The sequence below is a fragment of the Cydia splendana genome, chromosome 9 (assembly GCF_910591565.1).
Source record: "Cydia splendana chromosome 9, ilCydSple1.2, whole genome shotgun sequence".
NCBI classification, from domain to species: Eukaryota; Metazoa; Arthropoda; class Insecta; order Lepidoptera; family Tortricidae; genus Cydia; species Cydia splendana.
Window position 1 is genome coordinate 7,164,113 of NC_085968.1, and position 23,919 is coordinate 7,188,031.

A 23,919-nucleotide genomic window follows, 5' to 3' on the forward strand; every position below is an offset into this window, starting at 1 on the left:
TATTCCTTACCACGTGTCATCTTGTACAGCTCTCAAGATAGGTTTCCTGTGTGCCTCGGTGGCTGAGAACGTTAAAAGCATTTCAGACTCCAGGAAAACCAAAGCGAGTATTGTTGTGTAGTAGTATAGTTCGTTATTTTTAGCATTAGAAAGAAGGTAAGCGATCTTGACATGTCTTTTAATTGAAAACCGCTTTTTAAAAATCAGTAACTATGACTGACGACGCGTTTTAATATATTTATGGTGATTTGTCCGCGTGGATATTTAAGACGTAGACTGTACATGTACACTGACGGTCAAAAGTGCATGGAGATGTTTCAACCGTAATATTAAGGCATTACGGTCGACATCTATCCATGCACTTCAACGCCACTGTACATACGGAATAGTATTAGATGGAAAAGTAAAAGTTGAATTAGTCGTAAGAGCATTCAGCCTTCAACTTCGAGCAAAGGCAAGTTCAGGGCAAATTTAATTTACCGACTCGGCAGTCGCGAATCGCACAACTTGAGTTTGGCGCTCTTTGTGCATAACTTGAAGTAAATTGTGTGGCATAATTCTTGAGTACTTTAATATTATTATAAATACATGTTTAGTGGGTACCTGAAGGGTGTATGGAAGAAATCTCTTTTTAGCTATAAGGACGCCAGTTGCTAAATTTATGACAATCATCAGGTATCTATGACATCATCATCATCCTCCTAGCGTTTCTCCTGTAGGTACTGTGACGGGGTCCGCTTTCCGGCTTTTCTCCTTCCACTTCGCTCTATCCTCGACATAGGTTTCCAATAATGACAGTACATTTGAGTTATGCTATGCATACTTGCATAGTGGGTGTACACTAAAAATTATTTTTATTGTTTTTTGCTTCGTCTCCTCTCTTCTTTTAATCCTGTTACTCCGTTGGGGTGTTTATATTCTTCCACTGGCTTCGGTCCTGGGCAGTTTGCTCACCTCCCACTCCATCCCTAACCCATGTCTTTTTCTCCATGGAACGGTGCCAAGTTGGCTAGAGCGTAAATTTTTCCGTTTGCCGATCGAGTCAGGGCCATTTTTAATAAGTACCCACTTTCAGGTTTTCTGAGGATATGACCAGTACAATGCCATTTCCGTGATAGGATTATCTCGCTTGCTGTTTGTTATTGTCAAAATGTAAATTCAGGAGTATATAATATATGTATATTTGTACAAGGCATATTATGTCCTTTACAAATTCGCGATCTATTTTAAACCTAACTGTTCTCAATTGCTTTTTCAATCAGTACTCAGCAATTCATTTAGAAGTCTTGAAGCGATCTTTTTCGTTAAAATCAATTAAGCTTTATAAGCGCCGATCTTAATCCTTAACGATGAAATTCATTAGACGCCTTGGGATCGTCTTGATTAAGATTAGTAAGCTCTGCTAGGTATAGTCTCGCTGAGAAATATAACGCTCATTAAGAGCGCTATTACATTTCGGCGTTGAGCGAGTTTAGGTATTTTACGCGCTGCGGCAGGCCGTGCGAGCTCAGTATGCCGATCCCTTCTACCACACTCGCACTACAATGATGGATTAAACATTCTTGATCCTTCGCGAAGCATATTGAAATCAACCATAACAACACTAACTGTGCTTAACTTTTAAAGTCCTAAAACTGTTATTTGGTAAGTACGAAAATACTAAATGCAGTGCAAATGTAAGTGTGTGCAGTGTTCATAAATTAATTTTTCATCTATTTTTGACGATTTTTGACCCCCCCCCACCCCTCAAATCATCCAAAAATCATGCTTCGGATGACTCTGTTTCCTCCTACGTCATACTACCATCATCCGATGTCCAGACCCCCCCCCCCCCTCCTTCCATTTGAAACGACGTAATTTATGAATAGCCCCATACTCGTACTTATGAAGGTATAAGTATTACTCGAAATAAATTATAGGTACTCGCTTATTTACATGTTTCGTCATAGCATTTGGTACCTATAGGTTGTAATGTTTGTATCAACGAGGGTTTAAAAACGAACTAGTATTGAGGATCTGATGATAATGATGATGATTAAGGTGGTCACGGATACCAATCAACCATGTAGTAACATGATTAGGCTCGTTTGATTCGTCTCAACAAGATCTTTGACACTGAAGATACACAGGGTCTGATGATGGAGCTGGAAGGTGGCCACGGGTACCAGTCTATCATGTAACTAAACCACTTCGTGTTTGGGCTCGTTTGATTCGTCTCAACAAGATCTTTGACACTGAAGATACACAGGGTCTGATGATGGAGCTGGAAGGTGGCCACGGGTACCAGTCTATCGTGTAACTAAACAACTTCGTGTTTGGGCTCGTTTGATTCGTCTCAACAAGATCTTTGACACAAGACAGTACTCAGGGTCTGATGATGGAGCTGGAAGGTGGTCACCATTACCAATCAACCATGCAACTAAATCACATCGTGTTTAGGCTCGTTTGATTCTTCTCAACAAGATCTTTGACACTAGGTGATACACCAAACACGAAGCCCAAACACGATGCCCAAACACGAAGCCCAAACACGTAGCCCAAACACGAAGTGGTTCAGTTACGTGATAGACTGGTACCCGTCGCCACCTTCGAGCTCCATCATCAGACCCTGAGTAGTATCTTGTGTCAAAGATCTTGTTGCGACGAATCAAACGAGCCCAAACACGAAGTGGTTCAGTTACATGGTAGACTGGTACCCGTGGCCACAGTCCAGCTCCATCATCAGACTCTGAGTACTAACTTTTGTCAAAGATCTTGTTGCGACGAATCGAACGAGCCCAAGCACGAAGTGGTTTAGTTGCATGGTTGATTGGTACCGGTGACCACTTTCCGGCTCCATCATCAGACCCTAAGTACTATCTTGTGTCAAAGATCTTGTTGAGACGAATCAAACGAGCCCAAACACGAAGTGGTTTAGTTGCATGGTTGATTGGTACCGGTGACCACATTCCGGCTCCATCATTAGACCTTGAGTACTATCTTGTGTCAAAGATCTTGTTGAGACGAATCAAACGAGCCCAAACACGAAGTGGTTTAGTTGCATGGTTGATTGGTACCGGTGACCACCTTCCGGCTCCATCATCAGACCCTGAGTACTATCTTGTGTCAAAGATCTTGTTGAGACGAATCAAACGAGCCCAAACACGAAGTGGTTTAGTTGCATGGTTGATTGGTACCGGTGACCACCTTCCGGCTCCATCATCAGACCATGAGTACTATCTTGTGTCAAAGATCTTGTTGAGATGAATAAAACGAGCCTAAACACGAAGTGGTTTAGTTGCATGGTTGATTGGTACCGGTGACCACCTTCCGGCTCCATCATCAGACCCTGAGTACTATCTTGAGTCAAAATTAATACATATAGAATGTCAGGTATTTCAATATTTTTAATCCTGTCCGGTAGTTTATTAAACTGTACCATTATAAATTATAATACTATAAAAACAGTGCTAGGATCAAAGTCTCTCGTTGCGGTTTACACGCACACAGTATAGCGTTTTACACGGCGCCCGCCGCACACAATGATAAAAAATCTCGTTGTCGCCGTTGAAAATGTGCGGAGCCGACCGACACACGTCCTGCCTCTACAAGCTCTGCCGCGGCACTGAGCTGGCGCAGCGCGCGTCATCGGTAATATAGAGTAGTTTTCAAAAAATTGCCAAAGAATTATAGTAGAATTTCATAAACACTAATGTATACCAACAGTATAAGCAAACGTTGCAGATTGCTTGAGTATGAAAATGACTTCGATATTAAGTAGATTTTCGTAGGAATTGACACTTGTTTCGGAGAGAAAATTGAGTTCGTTTTACTTTGATTTTCTCTTTCTCAAAGGTGTGTAGGAAAAATATCGTTTGATATGCCTAAAGTACAGGGTATTAGTAATACAAAATAGCCAGGTTTAGCAGAGTAAACTTCTCAACATTTCCAAATAAGAGCTTGCCATTCAGTGCTTCACGGGGTTTTTCGGAAACGACCATCAGAAAAAAAATCATTACTAATTTAATAAGTCCTTTTTCTAATATTTACAACGATATTTAAAAAGATAAGAAGACGCTTTTACTGGAACAAGTACTCATTGTTTCTAATAATGAGCACAAAGTCCTGAATTTCGTCGACTAGTATCATCAATTTTGCGTTATTTCGACTTTTCTTGTAAGAGCGCTCTTAAATTCTCTCCCGCCCTTTACCCCCGTAACTTTATATTACCACATATTAGATCCTGCATTATAAACAATACGACTCGCACTGACCACACCCAAACACTAATAAAGTAAGTACTACTTCGCGATTCAATTTTCATACTCGAGTAAATAATAATATTGGCAGGATTTGAGAATAAAAAAATGTTGAATGCACCTAATTGAGCGGCTATACACCCACTCAGCGCTAATTTTGACACATTGTCGTTACACCTCTACGAAATATTTTCGACACATACTGGGAAAGCCATACTATCGGCTACAACGTAGCACTACCAGCGACATCAGCGTAGCTTAGCAATAAATGTGGTATAGTTGCGCTAATATCAGGTGAACGTTTTTCACTCCACCAGCCTTAACCAAAAAAAAAAACACCTGATATATGGTCTACATAATGTTATGCACCTAAATATCTATGTTCCATCTAGTGGTACTTGTAGGTGATCTTTTCTTATTTCATTTTACCCTGGCCCATACTTATTTACATTGTTGTTTGAACTGCGGTACGGTGTTAGTGTTAGTACAGCTAGTGTACATAATATGTACTCGGTATACTGTTTCCTCTCTTCAGGGACTTGCTTTCCGCTTGTAATAAGGCAAATGCGTCGCACAATACGTGGATACGGTTGTATTTATTTATATAAGGAATGATGTCTTTGGTCATTAATGTATGTATATTATGGAAATTTAACTCGTATACACGTGTATTTGTCACGTGTAAACGTATATAGCGACTTAATTATAAATATCCCGAAAAAAAAAAAACTGTTGTCGAAGCGTGTCTTTGACAGTGCTGTGAGGTTTATAATTTTTGGTAACGGGCGATTCTGCTTTATTAGTATTGCAAAATTTGTGGTCCATGAACATTATTGTTATAACCGCTTTCTTCTTATACAGGCGGCACGTTGAAAATATACGGAACATCGCTATGCCCCGACGTGCCGTACAAGACACTGCTCCTGTCGGTCGGCGACACGGCGGCGGGCGTCGTCCGCGAGATGCTCGACAAGTACGGACTGTCGCGACACGACCCGCAACACTTCTGCATCGTTCAGGTAACTATCTTCAGATATACGGTCATCTGTTCTTCGATTCGCCGTACAGTCGAAGTTAAAAATATCGATGGACCAAATTGCTAAAAATATTTAAACACGATCTTATTAGGTATGTGATGTACTTCGGGGACCAAAGTAGACGCCATGCAAAGTTATACAAATATACATTCATAAAACGCATTTGAGACATGTATTATGTACTCACAACTACTCACACATATCTTCGTTGCGTTTATTTATAGAAATAATCGACTGTCGACGAAAACTATGGTTACAAATTTCGATATAAAGATCAGTATGGCCGAACATCTGTCTTAAGAAGGCGATGTAAAAAGTGTGAAATGTTTTTATTACCTACGTATATGCCTGTTAGACCTTGATCATGTGCTTTTTATTTGCTACCATTGCATTATCCAGCGGCCTTCAATATGACAGACACCTACTGACTACAATGGCCAAATTGGAACGTGCTAAAACGGCAATGGTTAAGATATCTATTCGGTCCAAAGTGCAATCCGCCTCAAGTTTTAAGCCAATGTAACCGCAGTCTTAATCGACAATGGATCAGTCGTTTACCGGCTTTCCTCGGACGCATCCCATCTAATGCGGTTATAGGATAAAACCCGGAAAACCCGAGAAGGTAATAACATTTTTATACCCATAAAGACCGTTACGAACATCATTACGTAAATAAAACTGCTCTTGCGAGTTGGTTGTATGGTTGTTTTTTTCAATATGATTAAAAAAATATGATTCAAATAACCATACAATACACAACAGTATGGTTAATTCCCATCGGAAAACTTTAATATAGATTGCAATCGAATCGCTTGGGAAATAAAGGGTGTCATTATGCATATCATAAATAAAATAAGCACTATGAGTAATCGCATCGAGTATTATAGTTGCAGCCACGGATAATTTTGCAAGCTTTTATTTAAATTGAAATGTTCTTTTATAATATGTTTGTTCGGGTCAAATATTGCAAGCTAAAGACCTACTTCCCAATCTTCCCAGTACTCAATTGGCCCGAAATTTCACATATTTTGGGTTGCATAGTTGGGTGATATTTGGGGTGGTATTTAGGGTCACATACTTGGATGACAATGCTATATTATGGTACCATAGATCTGATCTGATGATGGAGACAGGAGGTGGCCATGGGAACTCTGTGATAAAACAACGTAGCCTAATTGTCTTATGTTTGTTAATATTGCCTCGACGAGTATTATTTGCCTGTTGAAAGAAAAGTACACGACCGAGATAAAAGCTTGTAACAAAAATAAAATTAACTAAAATTTATTCACTTCTGATGTGGTTTCGATTGGGGACCTTTTTCGACAGACTATGAAATTCCTAATAAAAACGAAAGCTGACTTCAAAGTCCAGGTCATTAATATCAAGTTGATCTTGTTAGATTCATATAAATGAATTTATAAAAATAGTCAATTTAAAAAGTTTATTCAACAAAGCTTCAAACGTAGTTGGGCGTTTTCTAAAATAAATATCGAAAACCTGATTCTCACAGATCCAGGTGTTTTTGGGTTCTTTCAACTCAGAATCACTAGCATATTCAATTCTGATGATAAAATAAAATGTCCCAAAAATTTGTATGAAAATTGTACGTTCCACTACGTCACGCACATACAAGTGAAAAATTTCATACTAAAACGTGACGTAATGGAATGGACTTTTTGGGACATCTTTTTTTAATGGTGGTATGGAGAATGCTGTCGATTCTGAGTAGAATGAGCCCAAGAACGTCCAAATTTGATAAAATCAGGTTTTCAATATTTATTTTAGAAAACGCCCAGTTCTATAGATAGATAAATGAAATGTTTTGACTGTTTCTTTTGTAATTATTCTTATCAAATAAGGGGGAATATTCTGATAGTATTATGTAGCAGGTTGATCTCCAAAACAAATTCACAACCTGTTATTACAATTTACAATCAATATACGCCTCTAGGTCGTGTCGTTACAGCGTTCGTTACGCTAACTGGCCCGGTACGTGAACGCTTCAGGCTCCGCCCTGCTCACCCTGCGGAAGCTTGCTCACGATTCCGTCGAACTTAATATACATACATAATACTGAGCACATAAGTAACAATAATATTCGTTATCAAGCCACTTTTCAAGCAATAGTAAGTGTGTACTGTGTAATAAGGGAGACATGCCCAAAATTGTTGACGAAAGTCAAATAAACATCCGATTTGGAAGATCTTGAAAACTCTCGTGACTTTGTAGAATTATACATACTTACACAAATAAATTAAACAATTATAATGTAAAAGTATCTTCAATTAGGTAAACTTCATGTTATGTTTGGTTTTAAAAATATATGCCATTATTACCGCTGTAGCTGGCTGCTGGCTTGAATATAAAAAAAAAGCCTTACTCTCTTGGAAGTCAAACCTGCCGTTTCATTCATGCGCATGTGTGGAATTACACCCGTCGTTATAAACAAGTCTGATAAAAAAAATCCTAAATGAAAATAGATTTATTCGTGCGATAGCTATTTCACGTAATCACATCACACGTCACACGTGTAGACGCTCTGCTTGATCGTTTGGTACTGTTTCAAATTATGTGCATGTTTTAAACATTGTACTACCGATGTTACGATAGAACACGCAGTAAACGCTGACTCGTGAAGTGCTGAATTCGCTAAATATGTATACTAGCTTCAGCCCGCAATTTCGGCCGCGCAATGACGATTTCCACGATAAAAACTATTCTAAATATGTCCTTCCGTAGGACTCAAACTACTCCATATACTCCATACTTCCTTACTATTGAATCTAATTTATAATTCATCATTATCATTGGCCTGTAAGTACATCAATAAAATGATGGTTCAAACAGCGTCCATAAGAGTGCGGCACTTCCGCAAATGACTAGTAAGTCCAACGCGAGAGCGGCAGCCGCGACCGCATAGCTGGCAGGAGAATGCTATATTTATAATTACACATAATTAAATACTTAGTCTAATTAATTGATATTGTATATAAAAAATGTCCTCCCGAATAGCACTATTCAGTGTAGCTTTGATGGCAGTTCTTAGTATTGAAATTGAAGGTCTTGAAATATTTATTCGTAACAAATTGGGTCGTTTCAGTACGCTAACGGGCGCGGTACGGTAAGTAAACGCTTCGATGAAGGCAGCTTGCTCTCGATTCTCTGGTACCTATACTCTTGTTACGGCGGGATCCGAGACTAAAATTATTCGAGCTTTAGTGAAAAAAAACCTGCTATACACAAACGGACCTAGCGATATTGCAAAGCTTTTTGAACCTTAAAAACACACAGTCAGGAGCATTCTCGGAAAAATGGTAAAAGTCCAAAATATGCTAGAGTCGATACGCCATCTCTTGGGCACGATTTATCAGAATACCCTGCATCTTACCAGGCTCTTGTACTCCCTATCTAAGCCTTATTTGACCCTAAGTTAGTAGGGTGTCCCTTGAAACTGGCTTTTATGTTATTGGGAGATATGCAACAGATTTACACACACCAACTTAAACAACCATAATATCTGCCTAGTCTACCTCATTCCATTTACTAGCGGTTGGTGCAGCATGTTATTTTCTTTACTATATCTCTATCGCCCGTCTTCTCTTCCCCACTAATACCCCTTTTAAGCCTTTCACATCCTAGTTACCCTTCTTCTGTTTTTGCAAATTCCACAAACAGTCCTATGCCCTACAGTTGTATGGAGGTTCTTGTACCTAAAGTTGTATGGAGTGTATCCCTTCTATCCTCGAATGTATCCAACCCTGTTTGTGCTCGGAATGGTGGGATATGACCAGCTAGAGGTTAGAAGGGAATTGGCACTAGCCTCTTATATATTTAAGCTAGTGCGAGGAAAAATCAGTAACCCAGAGTTACTAGATACGATAGGTGTTTATGCGCCGCCACGGTACGCGTGGCGGAGGCGCAGACAGCCTCTACTGGTTGAGCCGCACGCGCGCACCGGATTGATGCGCACGGCCCCTTGGACGAGAGCCCTGCGCACATTTAACCAAGTTGCCAATCGAACTGACGTATTTAACTGTTCTGAAAGTAAATTTGTAAAGGTTACATTGTTTAATAATTCAGCCTATATACGTCCCACTGCTGGGCACAGGCCTCCTCTCATGCACGAGAGGGCTTGGGCTATAGTCCCCACGCTAGCCCAATGCGGATTGGGGACTTCACATACACCTTTGAATTTCTTCGCAGATGTATGCAGGTTTCCTCACGATGTTTTTCCTTCACCGAAAAGCTAGTGGTAAATATCAAATTATATTTCGTACATAAGTTCCGAAAAACTCATTGGTACGAGCCAGGATTTGAACCCGCGACCTCCGGATTGAAAGTCGGGCGTCATATCCACTCGGCCACCACCGCTTTACATTGTTTGTGTTGTGTTATTCTTAGCTTAGTTATAGTACTTATAGTATATACCTAATAATAGCCTGCCTACACTATCGCATTGGGAAACTGTTATGATAGCTGTAAAAGTGGTAACAGACTATCGCACCGGACCGCGACCTTGGAGCGGTTCTAGGAATTGCTTTACTGGCGTGGGCTTCCACACTATCGCACCGGACCGTCAAAACGGTGCGATCCTAGCTTACAGACTGCCGCACACGTGCGCCAGTGTTGCCAAGTGTCCCATATTTCCGTGTTTTTCATCAAATTTTTGCAATGGAATCCTTTATAATTTTAAATTAAATCTTAAGGGCTTCAATGCGGCTTTGCTTTTTAGAGGTAGGTAGAGAGCCTAAGACAACACAATCCATAGTTTTGCATGAAAATCTTTGCAAATCAGTTTCTTTGAAGCATTGTACCTGCATATTTTTATTTCGTCAACTGGCTACATTGCCGTCCAGTTGCTATGACACCACGAAAATGTATGTTTTCAAAAAAGAATGCCTCCAGTGTTATCTAAACAAACTAAAATCGCCTTGGTAGTGGCTACAATCGCCACTAATTTTAGGCGACGTTAAAATATTTAGCATCTGGCAGAGACCTAAGAGAACTGAAATTCTGCATGACCATATCGTCCCAACTGCTCTCAGAAATAATACCAGAGACCTGCCAAGCTATCTTTGAAGCTCTCAAAGACTATATAGAGGTGAAACAATTGTATCTTTTGTCATACCTATGTAGTTAACTTTGTGTATAACAAATGAAACAATTCATTTCCCTTGTCATCACCCAAGTAAATGGCGGTACCAGGATTTGAACCTGGTACCATCAGCTTAATATGCAGGGTCACTAACCACTAGGCCAGACAGATTGCTATATATTTAGGTAATGTGTACATATTTTCCCAGTACATGTCATCTTGAAACTTAAGTCATTGACTCATTGTCAATAGCGATGACAGCAAGGTGTCATCTATTGGGCAATAGCATGTGGAGTACTAGTATGTTTACCTTACTTTTACTTTAGAAAACCTTTTAGTATCTGGAATAAAAAAATAAAACAGCAACTTTTGTGTCAACAACAAACATGTGCAGGTACCTAATGTGAGAAATAAAACAATATGCTGTTAATAATCTAATTATTATTATTTATGAATCACAGCTTTTATGGCACCTAATTAGAATGATCATACTAAATGCCTAATAATAATTAAAAATAATGTTTTTTATAATGTGTTTATATATTTTTGTTATGTTTTGTAAGTGTTTTTATATTTTACTTTTATACTCACATTGTAAAACCCTAACCTAAGACCCTAATTGAATAAAGAAATTAAAAATAATTTTATTATCAGTCACCTCTCTGTCACACCAATTTTGGCAGTATTAAAGGGAAGAAATATATGTTACTTATACTTATTTATAACAATAATATTAGTGTCAGAAAAATACATACTCCCCATGACTCACTAAACTGGCTAACATTTGTAGGATCACTAGACCCTTTCCAAATAATAGTTACAAAATGTGAAAACTGTGCAGTCAACCAATTTGGTTTCGGGGCCACTTCATAACTTGCCACATTATGAAGGGGTACCGAAATCAAATAGGTTGACTGGACTTGAGAATTAAAAGTGTAAATAGTACAGTAAGCTGCAGAGAAAAGGTAGTCTCTGCAGCTTACTGTCCCATATACCTAATATAATATATCATCTCAAGGGGCTATTTTATAAAAAACAGATCTTTAATTGACTTTTTTTTTATTTGCCTCTGAATAGACTCTGACCACACTAACTATGCACAAACATTGCAATAAGAATGCATACACATCCCTATAAGCTATCCATACTTGATAAGTACTTGGAATGAAAACTTAGGATGGTCAGAATATACTCATACATTTAAATATGGGTAGTACCAGAGATTCGGTTGGTATATTTCCGTTGAGCCAGCTCCTGTAGTCTTGCTGGACTCCACCTGAAGTTAGCAAGATTTGTTTTTATTTGGTACATTATTGAATACAATTAAAAAAAATCTTGATTTATTTACCAACCTTTTTTCGCTCCCGCCGGTAACATGATCTTAAGTATTCAATTTTTTTCCTGATATCCTGGTGACCGTTGCATTGGGAAAGTATTTTTGGTAGCACTCTAAAAGGACTTCGAATGATTGCGAGCGAGCGTCCTTATCAAAATATTTGGCGTGGATTAAGTCCCATAACCACGGGAAATCTTTATACAATTCCAAGATTTCAATGATGGATTGTCTTTCCGCGTCACCTATGATCTCGGGCTCCATGTTGATCACATGATATATATATAGTATATTAGAGAAATGGCAGCCTTTAGGGCATTTGCCAGAGTCAGTGAGAATGGTGACAGGTAGAGAATATCAACAAAATTGATTATAAACTTAGCAAGAAAAATCGCTGTACTCCCGTCATAGTAGTAATTGACGTTTAACATACCACTGAAAATGAAAGCCGAGGGTCTACCGCGAACGACTTTCGACGTATTGTCTCCCTGTCACACTTACGTACGAATTTATAAGTGCGACAGAGAGGTTACACGTCGAATGTAGTTTGCGGTAGCCCCGCTGTCAAACGGTGCGACGCAGCTTACACACTATGGAAATTGGTGCGGAGCGCACCAGTATTATTATTACCTGTCAGTTGGTGCGACGTGCATGCCCACCGCACCGCTATTAATAATAATTATGTGCGATGGAAGCTTACAGACTATCGATAAATGCTCCGCACCGCACCAAGGTCGCGGTCCGGTGCGATAGTCTGTTACCACTTTAAGATTTATTAATTAAATAAATAAATATTTTGGTAGAAATGTCAAAGCACTAAAGGATCAAATAACCAACACGATGCAGCATTTTGTGTCCCGGCTCCCGTCCCGCAACACACTCGACGCGGACAGGCTCTTATCGGCCTTAAGTAATTGATAGGCTCTGGCCTCTGTTTCGGCATGTTTGCTAACTGACCCTTTATATTTAGAAAAACGCGACTGTTTTTATTAGCTTTTTTAGTGTCGAACTGATGTGCTAACTCTTTTTATAAGCTTTTATTGACCGAAGCGAAGCGAAGGTCTACGTTTTGACTCGGGCATTTTGCTTTCGTATGTCCGGATGTTCTCCTCTGCAGGTCGCAATTCTTAACCGATTCTCGTGAAATTTTGTGACCGAATTTTATGACTAAATAAAATTTTTTTGTCAATCCGGTTTTTGGAAATTTTTAAAAATGGCGGAGTCGTGCTACCTGGCGCCTAAACAAATAGTCGTATCGATATCATAAGAGTTTTTTCTTTTTGAGACATGTTTACAGAGTTAATAGCAAAAAATGCAGAAAAAAATTATCGCTGGTTTAGGCGGTATTTAGATATTTAGTTTTGTATTTCCGGATGTTCTCCTCTACAGGTCGCAATTCTTAACCGATTCTCATGAAACTTTTTGACCAGATTCTATGACTAAATAAAATTTTTTTGTCAATCCGGTTTTTGGAAATTTTTTAAAATGGCGGAGTCGTGATACCTGTCGCCTAAACAAATAGTCGTATCGATATCATAAGAGTTTTTTCTTTTTGATATATGTTTATAGATTAAATGGCCAAAAATTCAGAAAATTTGTATCGCTGGTTTCGGCGGTATTTTGATATTTAGTTTTTACTTGAGAATGAGTAGCTAAATTTCGTCAGCTTTAGTAAGAACTATCATGGCGCATTTTGCAAACGTTCGCTTTTTTTGTTTGCATAGGGAGGTCCCTGGTTCCATCCCCAGTAATTGTATGCTGCTACATAACTTTTTGTATTTTTTTAAACTTAAATTTCGTATCAATTGTTGTTTTTTATTTTATTTTTTTATTTTGAAAAAAATGAAAAAAATCGTATTTAAATCAAGCGCGGGCTAAGCGTATTCGTTTATTTTTTGCAAGAGATGATGGCTTTTTGCGCTTTAAAGAAAATTTTATTCTTAATATACGGCGCCATACCTTTGGCCTATGCTCGTCTAGATGGCGACACCATTTTATATTTAACAATTTTTACTCATATCAGTAAAAGAACATGGGTCAAAATCATATGGCGTTCTAAAAATAAAAAAAAACATTTATCCATACATATATACATTTTTTTGATATTTATTTTTTCATTTTCATTTTAATCCTGTATCGAAAGATGGCAGTAAATTTACTGTGACTACAAAATTTAGTATGACAATAACCCTCTACTACATATAGGGACCCTGCGCGTTGGAGGGTCTGCCATTTTGTGGCCTGAATCGGAAACATGTACATTGCCAAAACAAGTTCTACCATCTACCGTTCTTGTAGGTACGTTTCCTTATGCATAGTAGGTTCTGTCATCTTGTGGGCTACATCGGAAGCATAAACGTCACATTTACGCCTCACGCCAAAAATCTGACGGCTCCTATACTACCCTCTATAGTTCACGCACGCCCACTATAGGGACCGTGCGCGTTGGAGGGCCTGCCATCTTGTGGCCTGAATCGGAAACATATGTGCACATGTACATTGCCAAAGCAAGTGCTACCATCTACCGTTCTCGTAAGTACGTTTCCTTGTGCATAGTAGGTTCTGCGATCTCGTGGGCTACATCGGAATCATAAACTACACATCTACGCTTCGCGCCAAAGATCTGACGGCTCCTGCGCTGCCCTTAGACGAGACGCTTACAAGCAAGGATATGGGATAGGTACCCGGTTCGATCCCCAGTAAATGCAACTTTTTTTATTTATTTTTTGCACTTAAACATCGTATTGCTGATTGATCAAGCGAGCGCGAAGCGCGAGGTAAGCGTATTCGTTTGAGTTTTTGTTTGAACATTTTTTTAGCGGTTTAAGTTCAAGGGCATGGCTGTTCCAGGAGTCAATTTCCACTTACGTTAGGGGCTATTCATAAATTACGTCATTTCAAATTAGGGGGCGGGGGTCTGGACATCGGATGATGGTAGCATGACGTAGGAGGAAACAGGGTCACATGAAGCATGATTTTTGGATGATTTTAGGAGGTGGGGGGGGGGGGGGGTCAAAAATCGTCATAAATAGATGACGTAATTTATGGACAGCCCCTTAGAATGGGCGGTCACCATCCATAAATCGCAGGGGTTAACATTGCCTAGGGTAGTGGTCGACCTTGGGATCAGGGAACTAGCTGTAGGTTGCTCGTACGTTGCGCTTTCCCGGGCTCAAAGTCTAACTAACATTATCCTAGAGCCTTTTAATTTGGATCGCCTCGCTAAAATGGCCCATAATTACCGCAAATCATTTTTTCTTCGAGGCAATTACTCCGTTCTCATTTTTTCCCAGTGGAATTTCTTCGCTTTATTTAATTTTTCGTGGACATTTTTTCATAAACTAAATTTTCCCTTTCTCAATTTATTCCCCTTTCTTTTTGATCCCAGTAGTTAAAATAACCAGTAGGCTTTTTTTTTCACTAACTAAATATTCTCTATCTCCATATTTTCTCTTTTTTTTAATATTTTTATTTTATTTTATTAAAAAAAAAATAACCAGGTTTTTTTCAAATAGGTAGGTTAGGGTTATTTTTTTTGATGACCCTAAAAACGAAACTGCTCCCAGAGATAGGTAGGTTAGGGTTATTTTTTTTGATGACCCTAAAAACGAAAGTGCTCCCAGAGATAGGTAGGTTAGGGTTATTTTTTTTTGATGACCCTAACAACGAATCTGCTCCCAGATATAGGTAGGTTAGAGTTATTGGCTGACAGCGTTTGGTTTTTTACTTGTAGTTTTTTAGATTATGTTTTAATTTTAGTGTTTTTGATATTTGTTGTATGTGAAATACCTACAAGAAACAAATATAATTACTACACTATTAACATACAGTAACAAGAAAATATTATCCTTGATATTTAAAAGAACGAAAACTATACGGAAAAGATTAATTTAAAAATATTAAAAATAGGCGATTGCGGAAGAAAACCACTGGGAAAATATGGGAACGGAGTAATAAAATTGCTACCGAGAATGAATGATTTCGGGAAATTATGGGCAACGCAAAATATGAGAACGGAGTAATTGCCTCGAAGAATAAATGATTTTCGGAAATTATGGGCCACACTCGACCGAGAAAAGTCTGCAGAGATTTTGACACTGGCACAAATAACATTGGCACTGCGTGTGCTGTCAAAATCTCTGCAGACTTTTCTTGGTCTAACTCTATCCACTTTTCTATACAATTAGTATGGCGACGTGGATACTTAAGGGGCATCGACCGTACACTGACATCGGGATGATATTTTTATCATGTTATTTAGTAGTCATCGTGCGTCTCGCTTGCGCCAATACATATACGGACAAGAACGAGTGAAATGCACGATAACTAAATGACATCAGTTAGATGTCTTTCTGATATCAGTGTAAGTTTGAATTGGCCTGTTAGCCAAAAATTGTTTCGTATGTCCATATGTTCTACTCTACAGGTCGCATATCTAAACAAATTCCCGAATTTTGTAAGCAATTGATAGTTAAGTTTTTATGGTCAAATTAGATTCTCTAAATTCTTCTAAACAGCGGAACCATACATTTATTCAGTTTTAAGCTCTGCTCGCGAGGTCTACAGCTCACAGAGCCACTAGTTTAGTTTCACCTGACCGTTGTCTGTCTGTGTTTAATCAAATCTTGCAAGTTAAATTTGATCCACTTCCCGGTTTCCGATTGAGCTGAAATTTTGCATCAAGTCGGGTGACAATGCAATATTATGGTGTCATCGAGCTGATCTGATGATGGAGACCGGAGGTGGCCATAGGATCTCTGTGATAAAACAACGAAACCTAACTGTGTTTGTACTTTTTAGAATTGTCTCGATGAGTATTAGTTGCCTGTGGAAAAAAAGTACAGTCGGCGATAAAAGATTGTACCAAAAATGAAATTTTTGCCAAAAACTTATCCAATAGATCTTGTTACTTGTTTCCCCATCGTAAAACGCGACCTGGGGCACCACGGCGGAGCGACCAGGCGTCAATTTTCGGTCTGCCATTACCCCGGCTGCTATCCATGGTGTCCCGTAGGACTCAGTCACTTCAGTAGCCATTATGCCCCACCTTATAGCCTAAAATATATTTTTACAAAAATAAAACATGAAAGGGACAAATCTAACTAAACTAACCTAACCCTTCATATTTAGAAACACAAAACTAACTCAACACGAAAGGGTCACTGTCAATATTATAATGCAATATTAGCCCAGGATCCCGTCCACATAACACACTCAAATCGGACAGGCTCTTATGGAGTAATTGATAGGCGCTGTCCTCGCTTTGGCATGCGAGAACCATCTACACAGGATGCTTCAAATTTTGAATGCACATACAGCATACTCGACAACTTTAACCAATCATTAGATTAGAGCATTCATGTTATCCAAATCTTGTTCCCGTTCCGTAATCAAGTAAAAAAATAGTTTTGCCATGTTCGTCTGCTTAGCTCATCGTTAGTACATACTAGTAGTAGTAGCTGCAATTAGGTATGGATATTTGCAGCGAGAACTAGAAAAATATTACATTATCGTCAAGGTGGAGAATACATATATTTCGATGAGACACTGTCCTGTGTTAACACACGTGAGAACCATCTCCTGACAGCACATACACTCCTCTATTCTAGAGAACTCGCAAATTGAATTTTGCACCGTGAGATATTTCAATTCGCTTTTTCTGAATACAACGTGGGAATTGCCTGCACCTTTGAAATGGAGATTTGTTTTATGCACGTCAGGAGAGTTAGATCTCTACAAAACGAGTATTTGATGAATGAAAAATCAAAGGCCAAAGCCTAAAAAATATCATGACGATAAATACATATATTTTAGGGTTATCTCGATAACTACGCCCTTGACACATGCAAACTCTATTCAAAAGTTATCAACTCATTTAAGCATTTGTTTCGAATTAATGTGTACATTTTATTTACCAGGTGGACACGACAGACAACTCTGAAAGCATCCTCGAGGACGACGAGTGCCCGCTTGCCATCGTGATGACACACCCACACCGCAGTGAGTAATGTCTTCTTTCAACTCATTTCTTCTTCACACTTAATGTTTAAGTTTGGGTCTTCCCTTAAACAGAATTTGTGACGTGGACTGAGGCAGACTTAAGTAAAGCCTCTCGCTTGGATTAACTACGGATTCTCCTTATACTTTTTTCAGTGATATATTTAGAGGATGTGCGTTCGTACGTGCGGGAAATTCCTTTTCGTGGTATATCCACGGCGATGAAATAATACGCCGATACTACTACATTTTTTTATCTTTTTTGCTTCACCCGACTAATTTACATGGTTGAATAATTTTTTTGTCCTAACAACACATAGTAATAGTTTCATAAAATTAGCTTTTACAAAATATGTAGGTACCCACACATCATTTCGGTCCGATTGCATCAAACTGAAGTTTTATATTTTAAGATCAAATAAATAATGTTATGTTACACAGTGCTGGTAGGAACTCGAGTCTTTGAGTCTAAATTTAAGAAACTCGATTCGTTTTTATGAGAGATTAAACAACTTTCGCTTTTAAGTCTCGTGTCGAGTCATTTATTGGGTATTTTTTTAAGCGCAACTCAAAAGGAGGAAGAAAATAAGCGTTATTGTATGGTGTACCTAACCTATGAATTTTACATGAAGTACGGCATTTAGAATTTTGTAATAAAATGATTTTATAAAAAGGACTCACGTCTCTACAAAAGACTCGGGTCTCTAACAAGGTGAAAAGAACTTGAGTTTCGACTTAAAGGACGTGAGTATTAACATTCTTAACCAACACTATTTACTTACACGACTACGGTAAAGTCTAAAGAAGCGTTATCAAGGTTATGATTTTGTATAATTGTATATGCCACCGTAAGATTGTATCGTGGGTTCACCATAGCATTAAATATACAGAGATTACTTTATTACTTATTGATGATTGAGGTGTCGTAGTTGAAGTTGATGAATTGATTTTATTTTCGTGTCCCGGGTTAATATTTTTTACCGAAAAAGGAAGACGTAGAAAAAAAACACAGTCAAACTTTTTCCTGGTAAACGAGAAATAAGGTTCGAGTCTGTTCTAATTAATTCCATTCTCAATTAACTCATTTTAGAAGTCTCTGGAGAGACCTTTCGTATCAAGGCATGCATAAAATTAATATCCCATATTATTGTAAGCTTTTGTTTGAAGCTCTGTTTTGCGGTCGTTCTTGATTAATTTCAGCGGTTTTGTTGTCATGAACGTATAAGCTAAGGTACTTTAAATATCTAGAGTTGAAAAAGTGTTTACATACATATTTATGTTTGTTATACTTACCTGCATGCATATTTTTTCTTGGTGTAACGTATGCGGAATGAAATTTTAACTTAGTTCAATGTTGTATGAAACATAAAAAAAATAGTCAGATTCGTTTTATAAATATTCATGTTTTTAATAATGTAAGAAAAAGTTTACTCCAATGCAAGATGCTTATCGGAAGTTTTATGGTACTTACTTCGTGACCTTCGGACCATCTTGTTGTGGGTTTTTTCTTGCTGCATCAGGTCTCATATCTAGTTACAATCCGCCGCAATAGCGGCGTACTTTCTTCGCCACACTGTTCCAAAAACTTCCTGGATGCGTCGATTTTTTGTCGATTTGCTCCATGCTTGCAAAGTTCCTCCGGTTTGACTTGTTCAATCGGCGATATTTTGTAAAATAATGAGGTTATTTGGCAGATAATTGGTATAGGTATGTATATACTTTTAATGGGTTCCTAAACAAATTACGAGTAGGTATGCTAATCCCCACCTCTATCCCCACCATTCCACAAACTTTTGGAGTTCCCCTCGTTTAGACGTTAATTTGGCAGTTAATATATGTATATAGTTTCAGTTTATTTATTTATTTTATTCTGCATACGTTAAAAACCGTTACTGAACCTATTTCTAATAATTGCTGAATAAAGTTTTAATAAAGTTCGCTCTTTTTCTCCATTCTATTCATTGAAATTTCCAAGCAATCACGAATTTGATTAAAAACAAACATTTCATATTCTGTGTTTGAAAAATGGTACTCAGGACTGGAAAAATGGTAATAGCAATTTATACAGGTGAATTGCTTCCTGGACTTCTCAGTGTTTACCTGGCAATTAATGTAGCTGGTATTGCTTTACGACTTGTAGGATAGAGTGCACAATTAGGCATGCCGAATAAAAATAACATGTTGTATTGACGCCCCGTCACTCAATCAAAGACAAAATTAGAAATTGTTGTTGACATGAAGCTTGGCTTTAAACTTGACTGGTTGAGAATGATAATGGTATTAAGTCCGCCTATTGCACGTCACGTGCAGCACTTGATATTTTATTTGGTATAATCAGATTACGGGTAGCGGCTCGCTCATGTGGAGGTGCGACGGTATTGAAAGCTAGTCATTCGTGAAGAGTAAAATGTGCCCGATCGGCCTATTTTCCTCATACAGGATGGTATTCACTCAATTATTCCAAGGACTTTTTATATTTCAATGTCTATGCAATTCTACCTTATTTTATGATACTTGTGAATAGGTAAAAGTGTATTCCCAGTAACGACAGAAATAACTAATAGTTATGTTTAAAGTTATCTGGCCTATATGTATAACATCGGCCACCCCTCTGAATAGTTAATATAGACTACCTACCATTTTTCATAGTAGGTACTCGTAGCCAATATTTGATTAGAACGTTATTGAATGGAGGTTGATGGAAGGCTGATTTTTGGGTAGGTTGCCCTACTTTAACTTTCAACAGAGTATAACTTGTATTGAATTACTGGAAAATCACTTCTAGCAAAATTAAATCTTAATTTGGTACCTTCGCTTTCTTAAAATCATTCGAAAATGTCCTCGTCTTTGTGTTTCGTTACTAAACCAAACTCTCAGACAGGTGCCCCCTTAGCCGCCTTTAGAGAGTATAAAATCCTTTTTGGGTGTAAAGTGCGCAACCTGGCGAAATTCAGCAATACGTATTCAGAGAATGTATAGATAGACGAAGCAAAAAAGAATCGGCATTCAGCGCACAGTCGCGCCCGAGAGGTGATTTGTTGAAGTGTAATAGCCTTGTTTCTGGCCGTTTCTTTCGATTCCCGTGTAACAAGCCTACACAGTTTTTGTAGGTTTCGCAATAAAACACTTCAATAATTGTAACGAAATTACATCTCGTTCTGTTTAGCTTCTGCGCTCATTCAAAATGAATAGCGTTTACTTACATTCTTTTGTGTAAGGAGCGTGTCTCCGATTTCCGTTCGTGCCGGATTCAGTCGTTCGTCGTAGGTATATTGGGTTGCTTGGAGTTGTAAGCAATGTTAACAGCTAGCGTACACGGAAATTGTGAACTCTACCACTTTTAACTCAGGCGATTGACGAGCTAGTTGCGCGTTGGTTTTTCTGTTAGAAGGTAAGTTAGTTTGAAGCTAAAAACAGTTTAACTACTGAATTCGTTGTTACTTACTAAACTGAATACTTTGACATATAAAAAAAACATCGAGTAAAGTTATTTTTCGAAAGAATAACTTCCTTCCTAGTCTAAAGTGAAATGGGAGAACCTAGTTAAGCAAGACCTTAAGAGATTAAGCACATCCATTGATGCCATAGTGAAAAACGAGGAGCTAGAGTTGCGAGTGACTAGATACGTGTTTAACAGTTGCTTCACTGGTGACATGCTGTGCAGAGGATATAGATCCTTACTTACTTTATTGCTACTTACACTTTACAGCTTTGAAATGGCCAACCGTAAACAGAAGGTGCGCGCCACAGTTTCATCACGTGCAATGCAATTCGCCTCATGGACTCAACTAAACGTGTTAATAATGTACTAACCGCCCTAATAAAATTATGATTTACGCGAGCTAATTAAGTTACATGGCGGCTAATTCCTGTAGCCATTAGGAAATATTGCCTCTCATTTATATGCAAATCTCTTGTATAAAAACAAAATCACGCCCTAAATACGAGGAGCAACGAAATTCAACCACTTTTTTGACATATGAATATTGAAAAAATATTTGGTACGCTTTTAATATGTTACTGTGTTAGGTAATAACTGTAATAAGAGGTTATTGGGTTAGTTAGGATTTAGGATAGGCTATTTTTATATTAGTACTTATTTAAATAGTTAGCTAAAGCAGTTTCACAAACTGATATTGATAATAACGAAAAAACTCAATCCGTGATCTATCCAAGATTCAGTGATCCGTAGATGACAATATGTGAATTGATATGATAAAAATCTCCCGTTATTCAATTCGCTGAAAACGAGATAACGCAGCGAAATGAATCTAACACATTTTAGAGTATTTTTAAATATTATTTTGTGAGAAACGAAATCGCTGAAGCGTTGTTTTGTAGTTTTGAATTAACGTAACAATTTAATTGACATTCATGCACATCAGGAAAATCTGTAATTCTTGCGGTGCGCAATTAAAAACCCTACATGTGCGAGTAACCTACAGACAGACTAGATTAAGAATGTTTAGAAATGAAGTCGTAACGTATAAATTGTAATTGAGCCTCTCTCGTCCATAAATAAGTCTAATTTCCTAGTGGGAAATGAGTGGTCGTTGCTCATTGTACGATAGATAAGGCTGCTCATTAAGGGAATCCGCGGGCTCGAGACGCTCCGCGGCTCCGCAATTTCCGCGAGGCTCGTTCTGGTGGCGCGGACAATGCTCGCTCCCCGCGTCCCAGCAGGGAACAGCGGGCGCAGGGACGGCAGTCGCCCGCCAGACGTCGAGCCGCGCGCCGAGCGCCACAAGCGCCCGCGACGCCTCCCGCGCCATAACTTCGACATGGATTGGGGCATCCGCCGTAAGTCCTCACACCGAACCCACCGACCTCACCTCGCACATAACAAAACTCGTGCGGTTGCCGCCGCGGTGGTCCGCTCCGCCGTCGGCGCTGCGGCCGGCCACTAGTAAACAAACGCATGTGGCTCAGAGTAGTCCGACCGGTGTGCCCGCAGATGCCGGTCGGCTCACCGGTGATGGTATTTTTAACTCGTTCCGTAGTTCGATGTCCGTTGTTTCGCCGAATCGATAGGTATGCATAATACCGACCTTCAAGGTCTCGAAGTGGTTTCGCATCACCTTAGTTTTCAAGTTGCATTAACTTGGTTAGAAGTTTTGAGCCGTAGATGCAAATTACAGCTGTGTTGTAAACCGGTCGCCGCGAATATATTCATAGTACATATGGAGTGGTTTTATTCGAGATCATGGACCTAATCCGCTAGGATTCGAAACTTTCGAAATCATTTTACGGCGACCTCAATAACCGAGATATTTCTTTTGTCTCATCGTGGACCGGTTTTATTTCGTCGCGAAATGTCACGATTAAGAGCGCTTTTACTGTCTGCTCATAAACTGGTGTGTCTACGAGTAACATGACCTTTTAACATCTTCTTTAAGAGAACCTAATCTCAACACACAAATTGTTCCTTTAATGGCTCCCACGTCAGTCGGCAGTGATATGTGAAGCTCGCTTAAAGGAGTCAAGGTTTGAACAAAGACAAATTCATTGTGTGAAGTGACCTAGGATACGGGTATGGTAATTCTACTTAATACATATTATTATTATTTCTTACTTAGTATAATTCTATGTGATGTCCAATCGGACAATCGAAGAAATACCTCACCGACATAGCCCACCGGATTAGTATTTTATTAAAAACTAAAAACTCTTAGTGAATCCATACATTTTGTCCCTAAGTCGTAACGCTTTTCCAAAAGCAAACGTAATAGTAATAGCAGAGCTGCACATTATACAAGGACTAGTTTTTGTTCGCTAGAACGGGATTAATTAATTACAGACGCAAAACACCGGGCAAACAGTCGCGACTGGCTTACATGCCCGTCAGGTGCATACATTATACACGTTTTCTTTTATTTTTGCCCAACAACGTGCGTGTTCGACTTAGACCACCCCTTTTTACATGCTTTTATTTCTGAAGCAATGTGTTGTCTAGTTCTATTTGATGTTTTATGCCCATTTTTAACCGACTTCAAAATTTCAATAAGAGGATGTTCTCAATTTGGTTGTATGTTTTTAGGGTCATTAACTCATTAGTCATTACTCAACCGATTATGAAAATTATTTTCTTGATTGAAATTATATAGGTACTTCCAGATTGGTCGCATTTTTTTGTCAAAATCCAGTTCCGATGATGGGATGGGATCCATGGGCATTGGGGAATCGAGGGAACTCCTCAAATCTTATAGGCACACATAGCAT

General features: G+C 38.7%; 1 protein-coding gene across 2 annotated transcripts in view; it reads left to right on the plus strand.

Moving 5' to 3' along the window:
- LOC134793473 (afadin) overlaps positions 1-23,919 on the plus strand; it is a 125,755-nt gene that overhangs the window by 35,641 nt on the left and 66,195 nt on the right. For both annotated transcript variants that reach the window (XM_063765056.1, XM_063765057.1), the window contains exons 8-9: positions 5,100-5,257; positions 17,622-17,703. In XM_063765056.1, the coding sequence (XP_063621126.1) occupies positions 5,100-5,257; positions 17,622-17,703 (240 nt within the window). The remainder of the gene's footprint in view (positions 1-5,099; positions 5,258-17,621; positions 17,704-23,919) is intronic.